General features: G+C 40.1%; 1 protein-coding gene across 1 annotated transcript in view; it reads right to left on the bottom strand.

Moving 5' to 3' along the window:
* Positions 1-13503, bottom strand: part of MCF2L2 (MCF.2 cell line derived transforming sequence-like 2) — a gene marked incomplete at both ends in the record, with an annotated part of 134171 nt that overhangs the window by 41280 nt on the left and 79388 nt on the right. Inside the window, 3 exons of the mRNA XM_080349334.1 lie at positions 167-236; positions 845-960; positions 2122-2188. Of these exons, the coding sequence (XP_080205460.1) occupies positions 167-236; positions 845-960; positions 2122-2188 (253 nt within the window). The remainder of the gene's footprint in view (positions 1-166; positions 237-844; positions 961-2121; positions 2189-13503) is intronic.

Here is a 13503-nt window from a genome sequence, read left to right as displayed (position 1 = left end):
ATGTCACAATACATGCTATTTAACTGTGGCTTAATTTGGGAGTATCTACTTATGTGAGTTTTCCTCATTCACAAAGCAATCAGAATGAAAGGATAGGAGTAAACCTGTGAGCACTATAGGATACAACCATAGATATTCATACAAACCTGCAAAAGAATTTACTTACTCTTTTCAAAAAGCATCGGGCAAGAAGTTCAGGGTTTTCAATGCAATTTTCTATCTCCTTAAGGAAAATCCTGAGAGGAAGAAAGGAAAGTAAACAATAACGTAACATCCCACTTACATGGTGTGCTAGCGTCTTTGTAAATACAGCACTTAATCATGTTGATAATTGGTATTCCAGATCACCTTGGCCACAGTGTGGACAAGGCTTCTGGAGAGGTTTAGGATCTTAAAAAGGATAAAATTCCTTAAGAAAAGTGCTATCAAATATATCATGTCTTCTGAGGTGATAACAGAAATATAGGACAAATAAGCTGAATACGAAGGAAACTTACTCACATTGGAATTTTGCCAGAGAAAGAACAGGATTTAGTCCTGTAACATCTACCAGTGTACCAAGGGAGAACGTAAAATACTTGCCACAAGATACATTCAAAATGGATAATGCCCAGGGAAATCACTAGTAAATACACACAAGGGTATAATCTTTCACCAAAAAAAGATTAAATAGATGATCTCGGGGGTGTTCCCCATGCATGGGTTTTATAGGACACACACAGAGGCAGAGTGAGGGTGACTTTTCCTGCCTCTGTGTGTGTGAGTGTGACACAGCACCCACATCAAGGGAGCAGCAATGACAGGAGCACCCGAGGGTACAGGACAGCCACCAGTTCCCACATGCCTGTTGTGGAATTCGTAGATTTCTGGGAGGTTCCCAAAAAGAATTTCTTTCTTGTTCTGGAGTGCAGATGGAATCAGATGTACTAAACTGGGATTGTCCATTTCCGAAGCATATCCCTGCAAAGAGTGGAAAATAAAACCAAGCTGTTTTTACCAGGGAAGAAGCATTGTGTCTGAGACACTGAAAAGCCCCAACGCCTATTTGCATTTTGTTCTCAATAGAGCATACAAAGGCTTCTCCTGTGCCAGCTTCTTTGTTGCTCCCACGAATTTCTGATGCTTCTAATTTGCCCCGGAGCTTTTACCGCTGGTAGCTGTGCAAACCACAAATTGAGAAGTCACTGGATTAATGAAAAATATGAAATCACGTACCTAAGATTCAAAAGCCGTTTTGGTCATGTAGGGATGGAAACTGCTCAGTTTGATAGACACATATCTTTCTGCTATACTGCATAATTTCAAAAGGGTTAGTTTGGGTTTATTTGTTGAACTGTGGTATTTGGCTTGATTATTGGGTTGTTTCTTGTAGAAACTGGATTGTGTTTCTTCAATAAAAACTTTGAGAGAAAAACAGTCTGAGTGCAGATTTTAAACTCAAGAGTAATATACCAATTATGAGAGCTGTCAGCTCCCACAGCTCAAATCTAATAAAGAAGCAAACACATCTCTATAAAAATAAACTACCCAGTCCTTCGTGTCCCACCCAAATCCAAGCATGACTGAGCCCCGCTCAGCCTCCATCCTCCCACAGCCGGGGACATCAGACTCCACACACAGTGTTCTGGTGTCCTAGGAGTTTCCAAAGCTCAAGGGTTACATTTGCAGTGTGAGCTGCTCTTTTCTGTGTTCAGACACTACGGGGGACAATAAACAAGAGGGGGAAGAGCGCCTGCCTTTTTCTCAATTGTTTTCCAAACCTACATTCGCAGAAATTTAGTGTCTGGCCCCATGGAAATCAAGGGGGCTGTTTCTGAGGCCTATTGATATTTTGAAAAGGCACATAATTGATGGTTCCCCTGTCCATAGCTTTGAGAACCATGCAACTTTTACCATTCTGTGGGCTGGGGGCAGAGAAGGTGTCTCTTCCTTTAAGCCCTGAGGAAAGGTGTTCAAAACATCTTTCTCATGTTCCATCTCCAAGGCTGGGTTAATTTGCTAACAGAGCCCGTGTACTCTAAACAGGAGGTGGGAGGTCAGAGTGCTCAGCCCACAAAGGATGTGCACCCACTGGTGACTTGGAGGTTAAGCACCAGAAGTAATTTCAGAAGTTTTTCTTACCTCTATTATACTTTGAAGTTCTTCTACATAAACACGTTCTGTTTCTATGAGCTCATTGATTATGTGGCTAAAAGACAAGAAAGGTGGAGAGATATAGTGTTTACCAACAGTTCAACAAAGCATACATGAAAGAAAAAACAGTATTCTTTGCATATTCCTGTTTATGCCTCTGACTACACAAAAAACCCCTTCAAAGGTCATTTCTCCATACTTCAATAATGTGCCTTGTTGATAAGCCTAAAAGTCCTAAACAACCCTTGAACTACTATTTTTTCAGTTCATTTCAAACTTCATCCTGGTTGCTTCTGTCATTTTTACACCTACAAATCTGAACAAAAAGATTTAAAATGCCCCAGAAAGCAAACAAAAAAGGTTTCCTCTTCTAATAATAACTAACAATACTCAATAAAAGGGGGTCATATTTCTCAAGCCTATGTTACATTTCTGTTTTGCTTTATTTTGCAAAATAAACAAAATTGGTGATCAGGCTTCCTTTCTTTAATGCATTGCAAAAACAGGCAACAGGATGATGTCAGAAGTCTGAAAACATGAAAGTAAGTTGGAGTAAAATATTTATACTATATCTTGGACTTTTTATTTCTAATATTAGTTCTGTGCTCCTAGGTAAGTTGAAGACATACGTCTTGAAGATGCCTGATTTATTCCACAGAAACATGAATGTAACCAATTCACTTTTGGACAAATAACTAATAAGATTTTAAAATAAAATTGCATTAAATCCCTCAACATTTTTATGCATCAGTTGTCCCGTATTCTCAATAAAATATTCTCTTTAATACACTTATGAACAAAGTTTTCAGGGTAGCTCTTCCAGAGGTCTGAGCGGTTTCTCCAAGTTGAAAAGGATGAATGCCAAGTATTCCTCTCCTGGTCGATGGACCACAGGAGCCTGTGACCACACAGCTACATCAAACAAAAACACAACACCACAAGGACACTGGGGAGTAATGTCTAGAGGAACTGGAATATGTCATAAAATCTAACACAAAACCTTAAGAAGATTTGATTTTATTATTTAACTTAATTTTGTATACTAAGAGTAAATGCTTTCATTTTGTGTTATGAAAAACTTGTGTAACAAACATATTCCCTCCTTGTAAAGGTGGTGGTAGCTGTTTTATCATTTCAGTTTCAACAACGGTGGAACAGAGAAATAATAATGATGGCATTCCTTCAGTTCCTGGTTAGAGTTAAGAGCTTCATATCTCTAAACTATAGGTCTGTACATAAAGGGTAATCATTTTCCAATACATCTGCACTGTGAAATAGCAGCAGGATAGCAGGATTTGCTGCCTAGATAAGACTTTCACTGCTTATGTTTTTGTTTGGTTTTGGTTGGTTGGTTGGTTTGGTTTGGTTTGTTTCTTTTTGTTTTTATTTGTTTGTTTTGTGGGGGTTCTTTGTGTCGTTGTGTTTGTTTTTTAACTAGTCTTTTTCCAACTACAAATTGTGTCCAAATGAATAAAGAGGAACTCAATCAAACATCCAGCGTTCAGTCAGATTCAGTGCACATGCTGTTACATTTGACTCTTAGTACCCATGGCCAAGCATATCTCTGGGATTTCCCACTTGGAACACAGGAGCTGTGTGCTTAACCCCCAACTGTCCCCAAAGCAGATACCTCTCGTGCTTCTGCAAAGAGCTGGTGGCTGCAAATTCTACTCCCTAGGCTGCTATTGGTTGATAAGAGTGTTGCAACATATAATCCATCCATCTGCACCGATCCCACATCCAGATGTTGTTTTATATAATTATAAGACTATTCTTCTGACAGTGTTATTCTGTATTTCTCTCTCTAAGAAGGTGAGTGCCACAGCAGGAACACCCAGCACAAACCCATCAGAAAAGAGCTTTCCTTGACTCTGGAGTAACTTACCTGAATTGCTCTCCAAATAATATCCACGGCAGCAAAATCTCAAACATTAAAGGTTGTTGCACATGAATCACTCTTTTGTCAAACTGTTGACAATATAAAGCCAGGCACTTGATCAAGGGCCTTGCACAGACTTTAGAATTGCCCTGACAAAGATGCAATTTGAGAACAGTAAAATAAAGAGCTACATAAGTGTGTCTTGCTGCTGCAGGGGAAAGCATTGAGAGGCTATAAAGGACACGCTTCCATGGTTGCTGTGTGAGCATGCTAGGTTGGTACATGATGAAGTAGAGAGCTCACTGTATGGTACAAGGGATTTAATGGCATTTGAGGTAGTCTAAGAGCCTAGAAAACTGGCAGAGACACCATCTGATATACCTCAAGTCATGAGGGATGAAATGTGAAATATCCATCTCTTCCAAGACACCATGGGGTGGTGAGGGTAACTCAGCATGTACCTGCTGCGAGTACCATTTTTAAAATATGACACAGAAACTGATAGGACTGTTGTCACAGGCAGTTCTTCCAGCTCCCTTTTTCCCTTGTACAGTCTCAACAAACATGACTGGGTTAGAAGTTATTTCTAGTGACCAGCTACATCATAAGTCCTCTTTACATTGGCCAACATCTGAATAAAGCTAATATTGCAAATGAACATCCATTGTTTATAAAGAGAAAGGACTTTGTACTGTGGATAAGAAATTAAGACAACTGCAGCTAATCCACTGTCTTTCTGACTGCTAAGAAGAAAGTACAGGCACCAGGGTTCACCCTAATGTTTCTGTCAATAATACCAGATGTTAAACAAAAGGTGAAACAGCGAAGGAATGAAAAATGAAGAATAAGAGCTAACCAATGGCAGATCAGAGATGTGGGCCATTACTGTATTTAGAGTTTTAAACGTAATTCACAGTTCCTTCAGTCCCTCTCTTTTTTTCTGTACCCACATCCAAACTACATAGCAAAGTCCAGAAGTTTTGTGCAGATTTCTACCAGCTTCTGAGGGTTTTTCTCCAGCCTCCCGTGCTGCCACACACACTGCTCAACACCCAAATCGCAGGCTGCTCCCTTGGAGGTAGCAGCAGACACAGCATTGAAGTATCTGCCATCCCCCCTGCTCCCGTATTTGCTTTCCCCCTTCACAGAGAAACATGAAAACAGGAGATGATGGAGCCAGGAGGGACCACCTGAAACCTTGGCCTTGGCACTAAGGGACTGTTCATGGTTTGGCCAGTAAGTATGAGAACTTGCAGCCTTTAAACGGGCTTGTTGCAGTTGGCTGTGTCTGAGAGAACTCCGAGGTAATTTCAGAATAGAAGCAGTTTGCAGCCTCGACTTTCAGATTCAGCGTTGTGGTTACAGGAAAGACCTAAACAGCCCCCTTGATGGCTGGAAAGTGGATAAAGTGTAACTGGGCTGTCTGAGGTAAAGAGGAGGTGGAAGGGGAACTTCCACACTCCATTGCTCCTTCAGTTCAGAGACATTTTATAATAATATGAGGTTGAGATGGCAGCAGTCCAAAACCAATAAAACTCTGTGTTGGCTTAAGTTTAAGGGCAGCTCTCACAAGGATAGTTCCTCGCCAGGATCGTCCCCAAGTAAGTGGACCATCTCAGGCCAGATGGTGGAGGATTAGGCATCTGACCTCAAGGTCTAAGGTTTATAAAGAGTCTCAGAAATCCTTAAGATCTTATCTATAGGCATCCTTGTTGCCAGTAAACCTTAATTCCACTGGAGTACACTTGCCCCTTCCGCAAAGAAACAAAGAGACTCACCAAATAAGAAGAGTTCCAAAGTTATTCTGATCCAAATAATACCTGACCCAGTAGCTTTCCTGGTGTCGAAACAGTGACGTGGAACACTGCTCAGGAGAGCAAGGCCAGCTTTTCCCTTTGAAAGGAGTTTATCTTGCGTCCTAGCAGAGAGGGCTCAGCCACCACCAACTTGGCAAAGCACGTGTGTGGCGGAGCCTTTGCTGCTGCCCTAGCTTGGCAGAACTAGGATGTGGCTGTGGTGGAAACAGATCACACACAGGCCCACTGGTGTGAAGTTGTCAGATGTTCCTCCAGCAAAAGAAATTTCATGTTAAGGGAAACAGTTAAAACTAGCTCACATTTCTTTGAATTATTGATCTGGGTTTCTAACAGAACATCATGACCTTGGTTACACTGAGACTACATTTCTGAAAGGTGTGACTTCACATCAGTTTCCTTTGGTCAGATTATTCTTGCTTTGGCACTCATGGCATCCTGTGGCCCTGCAGCACTACAAAGATCTCACGCACCGAGCCTGTTTCCACCTGAAATGACTCCTGGCTTTGAGAGGCACCACAGTGCCATCACAATAAGGAGGACAAGAAAGCAGAAGGTGATAGGAAAACTACTTCTACCTCTGGCAAGTTAGTCACGCCATGTTGAAATGAAGAAAAAAAATGATTGCATAAAGGGTTGTCTTCAGCAGGGATGAGACTGCAGGAGGTGCCAGAACAGCAAAAGCATTGGGAGGAGACTTGGAGAAAGAGGCTGAAGGAAGTGAAACAAGTGGGAGACAAGCTGAGTGGGAAGTGGGAAGGGATGGTGGTAGAGCATTGTCTCAGTCGTGAGTGAAACCTTGAATCTGATGTAAACACTGCTATCAATTAGCAACCTTCACTTGTGATGTGGCGTTTCTGTATGTGTCACTACCTGTGCTGACATTTAGAACAAACTATTTACATTGCTTTGGACTGCGCAAAGAACACCTAGCAATGTTGTTAATGAGGTGTAAACTAATCCTGCCCTGTGTGGCCCCATTGCAACAAAACTTTGTCAACAGGCATTTTTATAAGCTGGCTTCTTCAGGTAGCTGAGAGCACCCTACAGAGGAAGGTCCTCACCACGATGACCAGAAAGAAGACACACACCAGCCCATTTCATCTGAATAATTCTTCCTCCTTCCTTCTTCCTTATTAACAGAAGAAACAGGAAATGTAATTGAATGCCTGGCCAAGCTCTCCAGGTATATCAGGTCATTATGCAGTTTCTCTATCACAGTTCTGGTAGGAGCAGTGTTAGGTAGTTTCTCTGCTGTGATACGAGCTACCTTAGAAAACATTATCAAATATAATGAATCAATAAGCAGAAAAAATACCCAGAGACTACCACAACCTATTAATATCTCTTCTGGCTAAATCTCAATGGCTCTTTGTTCATACAGTTACTATTTGTGCATCCTGCTCAGATGGCAACATAAAATTAGTTCGGGATTTTTGTTTCCATAACTGTTCTTCTTCTCTAACAAACTCATTGTCTCACTTCCATTCACAGATCTTGTTCCTATGTCAGGATTTGCTGTCACAGGTTCCTGTCCTGTTAAGGAGTCTTTTCCTAGAAAATAAATTGGAGCCATCAAATCGAATTAAACCAGTGGCGTTTTCCTGAAAGAAAACCCAATGCATAAATCAAAACTGATGCTCCAAAATTATTATGCTGCAGAAAATCTGTCTGCATGACTGATGTGGACCAGTGAAAGTGGCACGTGTGCATGGGTACTCCATAGCGGTCTGCTGAAAATGCACGGAGCCTAGAAGATGCAAAGTTAATATTTGCAACAGCTGAAACAGCAGAATACCAGTGTGCAAGAGCAAAATACTCAGTGGAATCCATTAAATTAATAAAAATAAAATAAACATAACTTTTGTCAATATGTCTAATTTAGATGATGATATGAATTAGTTGAAAATATGGGCTTTTTAAATTCCTGAGGCTTCAAAAACAAGAGAAAGGACTGAACAGAACTGTGCGTGGATAGAGTAGGACATAAGAAAAGTGACAGTGAGAAATGTACTGGCTGGCAAAAATGAGCACAGTGGTAAAGACCCTCTTGACCCAGCACTCTTGCTGTTTCTGGGTGTAAATTAAATATAATAAAATGGTATTTTTTGCAATGGTGTCTCCTTTGTCGGTAGTAAATGGTGAAAATATCACTGTCCCAGTGGAACTAGAATCAGCAATAAACAACACATCCAGTTCTGAACTAGAAATTGCTACGAAAAAATCTAAGATTGGTGTAATCACAAAATCTCAAAGTTATCTCTGTGCTATGGAATCAGAAGAAATAACAGCATGTCTGCTGCTGCGTAAAGGAAATTTCCATTCTACTTACATAATTGCTTTTAAGAGGAATATATTTTTTATTTCTCACAGTGCTAAAAGTGCCTTTCCCAGCTGGAAAGTACTTGCAGCTGAGATGGTGCAACAGCTCAAGTGAAATTTAAGTAGTGAGTCAGTTGCTGTACTTTGCCTCCTAAAGTGGAATAAAAGATCATTCTGGACGTATGAATATTTGTTTGAATGGAACTTTATATTTGTTATTTTACACAGAAAACATTTCTGATTTTTCTGACACTTTTTTTTTTTTTTTAAAATAGAAAGGAGCAATGCCTTGAAAGAACAATGTTTGTTCTTAAAGTACATTTCATGGCTGCAAATGAACCCCAATTAACTAACTTTAAGAAGCACAAGGGACTTAGATAGTACGCTCCATCTCATCTGAAAATCAGTGGCCCTTAGTAAAGATACTGGAATTGCCTGCCTAGGTGATCCTATTCAGCTGCAATGTCAAATGGACTTGCTCGAGTTATTGAAGTTCTTCCGAGCAGAAGGATTATATCTTTGTTAGAAATATATTTCACTACCAAAGTCACCATTTATAATATTTTGCTACTTCTGAAATGCTCTGATCTCTTCACATATAAAGAATTGTCCCACATTCATTGTTCCCAAAACAAATTACCTTGGGGAAATATTTTTATATATCTTAATTAGTTGACCTACATTATAGGAACCAGAACATAGTTGTTAATGGAGAGGCAAATTAATAAAATCACCTACAGAGAGCAATAATATGTACAGAGGACTAAAGTCGAGCAAGAGTTGTTTCTCATCTCAGCTGTGCATCTGCACTGAAATGATGCGGCTCTGTACACAAAGCTGAGCTGGCTTTAGGCAATGTGGATGCAGCAGACTGGTCCTTACTGGCCAAAATAACACGCCAAGTAGCTGAGCAAGTATTTGTCAGCTAACCATATTTGTGAACTACTCATCAGGCCCACCTCGAGATTTTGGTCTTTTAATCGTGTAGCTTCACCATTTCTATTGGATCATAAAGACACATTTAGCTCTGTGATATCTCAACATGGAGTAGTTAATTAGCTAAAAGCAAGCGAATAATTTATAGATCAAATTTGCTACCAGTGTAACGGCTAAGTGGCATTAGTATTGGGCCATATTTTAGTAGATTGTATTAGATCACTCATAGATTGTTATCCATATATTGTTATCCATACAAGATACTTGACATACATGCTTGTAAAAATATCTGCATGTAACAGAGCCACTGCAGGTGAACAGGCTGTGTTTTATGTGTATTATGGTTTCAGACTTTTGCAAAACTATTTAACAGGTTTTTTCTGTGCTCAACCTGACTTTCAAGAAACAAACTACTTTCAGTTGTGGATCAATATCAACTATTTGGATGAAGTTTCTTCATCAGTTTATCCACTCCGTAACTGTGAAGGAATAAATATGAACCTTTGCAGACTCCCAGTCACTCCATCCTGCCCCCTCCCTTGCATTTGACAGTAATTGTACACCAGCATGGACACTCAGACAAACTGGTAAGCAAGATGAGTTGATTCAGCTCAAAATCAACCTCAGAAAAAGAAAAACCAGTCACACTAGCTGCACAGTTGCAGCTGTACATGGGATACAAACAGACTACATGGTGTGGGTGTGGAGAGAGAAAGAGGAAGAAAGGACAGCAGCAGAGCCCTAAATGGGCACAGACTATACTGTGAAACTGTCATCAGAACAGACCTATGAATCAGTTTTATTTTCATAAAATGCTACCACAGAACATCTGACAATATCAGCTCCACATAATAAAATTTGAACATAAATTGCAAAATATCACATTAGTGTAACTAATGCAGATAAGATACTAGGGACTGCAGTACTAAGGAGTCCATGAACTTTGGTTGGTTTGTCACAATAACATCCATACAGGCTGTCTCCAGACACTTGTGTAACTGAACTAGAAAGGGTGCCCTCCTTGTGACTTTACCAAAAATGCCCAACTATTTCATACTTCTAGTCTAAGCGCAGAGTTATGTGATTATGAAAGGCCACCAGATTTCTCATACAAGAAACACCTCATGGATACACAGGAAGATTTGAAAATGCAAAACAAAAGCTTTCAGTTAGAATATAATGAAACAAGAGAGTTACAAAGGCCACCTGACAGTAAAGGCAATGAGAGTCCAAAGTTAAGATTTCCGAAAGGAGGGTGCTGGTTTGGCTTATCAACCAGAACTGTGGGTTTTCCATTTTAAAGTCCTCTTTATATTGATTTAATACCTCCTCTCATGAAACTTAGGCTCAGACTCTGTTGAACTGGACAACATACCAGTGAGGGCACACAGATACTGTTTGGTCATGCTAGTCCATCCTCTTGGAATGGATTTACATGATGCAGAAGGCAGCAGCTGGGCCAGAGGCACCCATCACAACCCCTTTGAGGGTGCTGCACAGTTTCGACAGGGCTCCACGTAGACTCAAAGGCACAGAAGCATTAAATGACACATCTCTGATCCCAACCTCCTTGTAAAAATACTTCATTGGTAAGCAGGCTTCGGTATATTTTTTTTTCTTTTTTAGAAACAAATGGCTTTAAGAAATTCCCTCCTACCTTCTTCTTCTACTGGGCAAGAACAGCTAAAAGAACGTTGTGCATACCAAGAGTCGGAAACAATGACAGCACGGCAGCTTAGCACAAATCCACGGGAACTGCAATTCATTCTACAAAATTGTATCATCTAGGTATTTCTCCCTGTTCTGTTGAATCTTATCAACTCATTATTTATGCTGAAATAAGGCCTGAAGTCTCCAGCCAAAGGTGAGGCCAACTGTGCCAGATGACTGCATGCATCAAGGGACCATCCCGGCTAAAATCCCCATCCTGACAGTGTTCGGCTCTACCCTCCTGCACCAGTTTGGACAACGCCCTCAGACACATGGCGTGAATTTTGGGGTTGTCCTATGCAGGGACAGGAGTTGGACTCGATGATCCTCATGGGTCCCTTCCAGCTCAGGGCATTCAATGATTCTATGATGGGTCCTTACAGCACTTTGCTCTCTCCACACCCCTGAAGACTTGAGACGTGTGCACTGTAGCAGCGCACGGCAGCGTGTGATTAACACATGGGGTAGGTGTTTCTGGAGAAAAACATGTGACATACCCTTTAGAAAAGCATACTTGGTAGTGCTGTTTCCTCTTTTGTTGGTTTAGACACGCAACCTGCTTGCATCTCTGTCTTTGGTGGAGGCCAAAGTGGACAAAATACAGCTGGGATGGGGTGTAAAGATTTAATTTATAAATAAATAAGGGTGATGTTCTAAAAAACTTCTCCCCCCGCCTTGCAACATTACTGGGGAAAAGGAAGTGGTGGAGCTTTACTTCTAAATAAGATTTTATCTCACTTAGGATCTGACCCTAACAGGATTTTGGGTTTGAAAAAAAAAGTCAATTTTTGTATCACTGGAAAATAAAGTCCCTGAAGTGAAACACATAGAAACTCTCCCAACTGTAATTTCAGGTCAGATGAAGTCCGTTTGCTTCACTGACAGAGATGCCTCTTTTAAATTGGGGAAAATCCAGATCAACCAAAAAGGAGAATTAGTGAGCACAAATGAAAGGTTGTTGATTCTTTGAGCAGAAGTCACTTTTCATGAGAAAAGTGGACAGAACTGTAAGAGAAACTCAGTCACACCAAACTAAGTCTATTTGTAGAGTTGAACAGAAGCAGTCATGTTTGCTCAATAATTCAAATACCTCTGACTTTCCTTTCTATGGACCTCGTTCTTAGAATCTTGTAATTATGTCCAAATTGCGCTTCTCCATACACACACCTTAGAGTCTAAAGTTATCTCCTGATTTTGAAAGTGTGACTCCTTGAAGCTGTATTTTCTGGAACTGCACTGTCAAGACACAGATAACACAGAAGTATTTTGGCTTTAATTTTTAAATGTCTTTGGAACATCTGACTTTGGAAGGCTCGGAGTTGAGGCTTTTTCATGCTTATTTTTGGCAAGATGATCTCCTACACAGTAAAAATATTAGGTTAAAATGGCACTTCATATTTGGTTGAAGCATAAGTGAATCATGGTTGGTTGATCGGTTTGTTTTACAGTAAGTTGTGGAAGAAAGAATCTAGCTGCTATTTCTCTTCCCCTTTGGTTTACCAGTTTCAACTGAAAATGAAAACAGGAAAAACTGGTATCACCGGCCAAGAAATCGGTGCTCTAGAGTTTTTAAACTATCTACAATTGAGAATTTCTGATTGAGAAAGGGACCGTTTTATGAACAATAAAATGCTCGAATGGGATGACACCTAAAAGTAAGAAAGAAGAATAAACTTATTAAACAAATATTTGTGAACTAGAGAAGGAATCAGCAATTACCATGTTGGTAAGAAAAAAGAAGGATGCTTTTTTTGCAAGGTTATTTCTACTGTTATTTAAACACTGCTTAGAGAACATGGCAAATTTATACAACGATCTACAATCTTCTCCTGCTAGGGTGAACTGCCAGCTGTGAAGAATTATATTTTGTCTTACTGCAGAATCACATGGAGAAATATCTGGGAAGGTTTCTAAAGTGCTTAGTTATATAAGACATACAACAGGAGAAAGAAGAGATCAAGTGAAAAACTCTTCAGGCCTTGAAGTTTCCGCAAACTAAACCTGTGTTCCGAAGCAACACATCCTTCCCTGGGACTGTCAGCTGCTCGGTTTTTATCATTGTTCTGCTTTTGCTGGATGCTCCAGATTTTCTCTTCTGTGTGTAAAAAGAAAACAACTCATCATGTCCCAAAGATTTTGTCAGATTTACGGTTGTAAAATGACAAACAGACACTAATTGTCATGACAGGCAACAGTTATATTTCTATGAAGTCAATGATGAGGTCAAGTATGATTCAGATCGATCACAGACATGTGAAAGAATGGAAGATACAAACTGGGCTTGTGTTTGGTATTTATGTTCAGTGAGAAATCTCAGATTCGCAATAAATCACACAAGGCACAGCCTGAACAGTGGTTTCTCAATCTGAATGAGCTTTTTTTAACCTAGTTTTTCTCTTCACTAAAGAAGTTTTGCAAAAGTGTATTTGAAGAAGGCACATTCATAGTGCTTGCCTCGGTTTGTTTTTTAAATACTTCCACCTCGGTCTGCCAACCATGGAGACTGACTTGTTGATGTACTTCAATTAATCAGTCATTGCCCTCAAGATGATCTAAGTCAGTCACCCAGTTTTGTGGGTAAGGTGGAAAAGAAAAAAGCAAAACCTAAAACCCACCCTTCCATCCTGCCCTGAAGATTTTGAAGTAGTAAACCAAACGAGTTACATTGTGACCTACACACTAACTAGCCCACAATAAGATGTTATTTAG

This window comes from Nesoenas mayeri (genome assembly GCF_963082525.1).
Source record: "Nesoenas mayeri genome assembly, chromosome: 9".
NCBI classification, from domain to species: domain Eukaryota; kingdom Metazoa; phylum Chordata; class Aves; order Columbiformes; family Columbidae; genus Nesoenas; species Nesoenas mayeri.
Note: the sequence above shows the minus strand (reverse complement) of the source record. Positions and strands in the feature narration are given on the sequence as shown.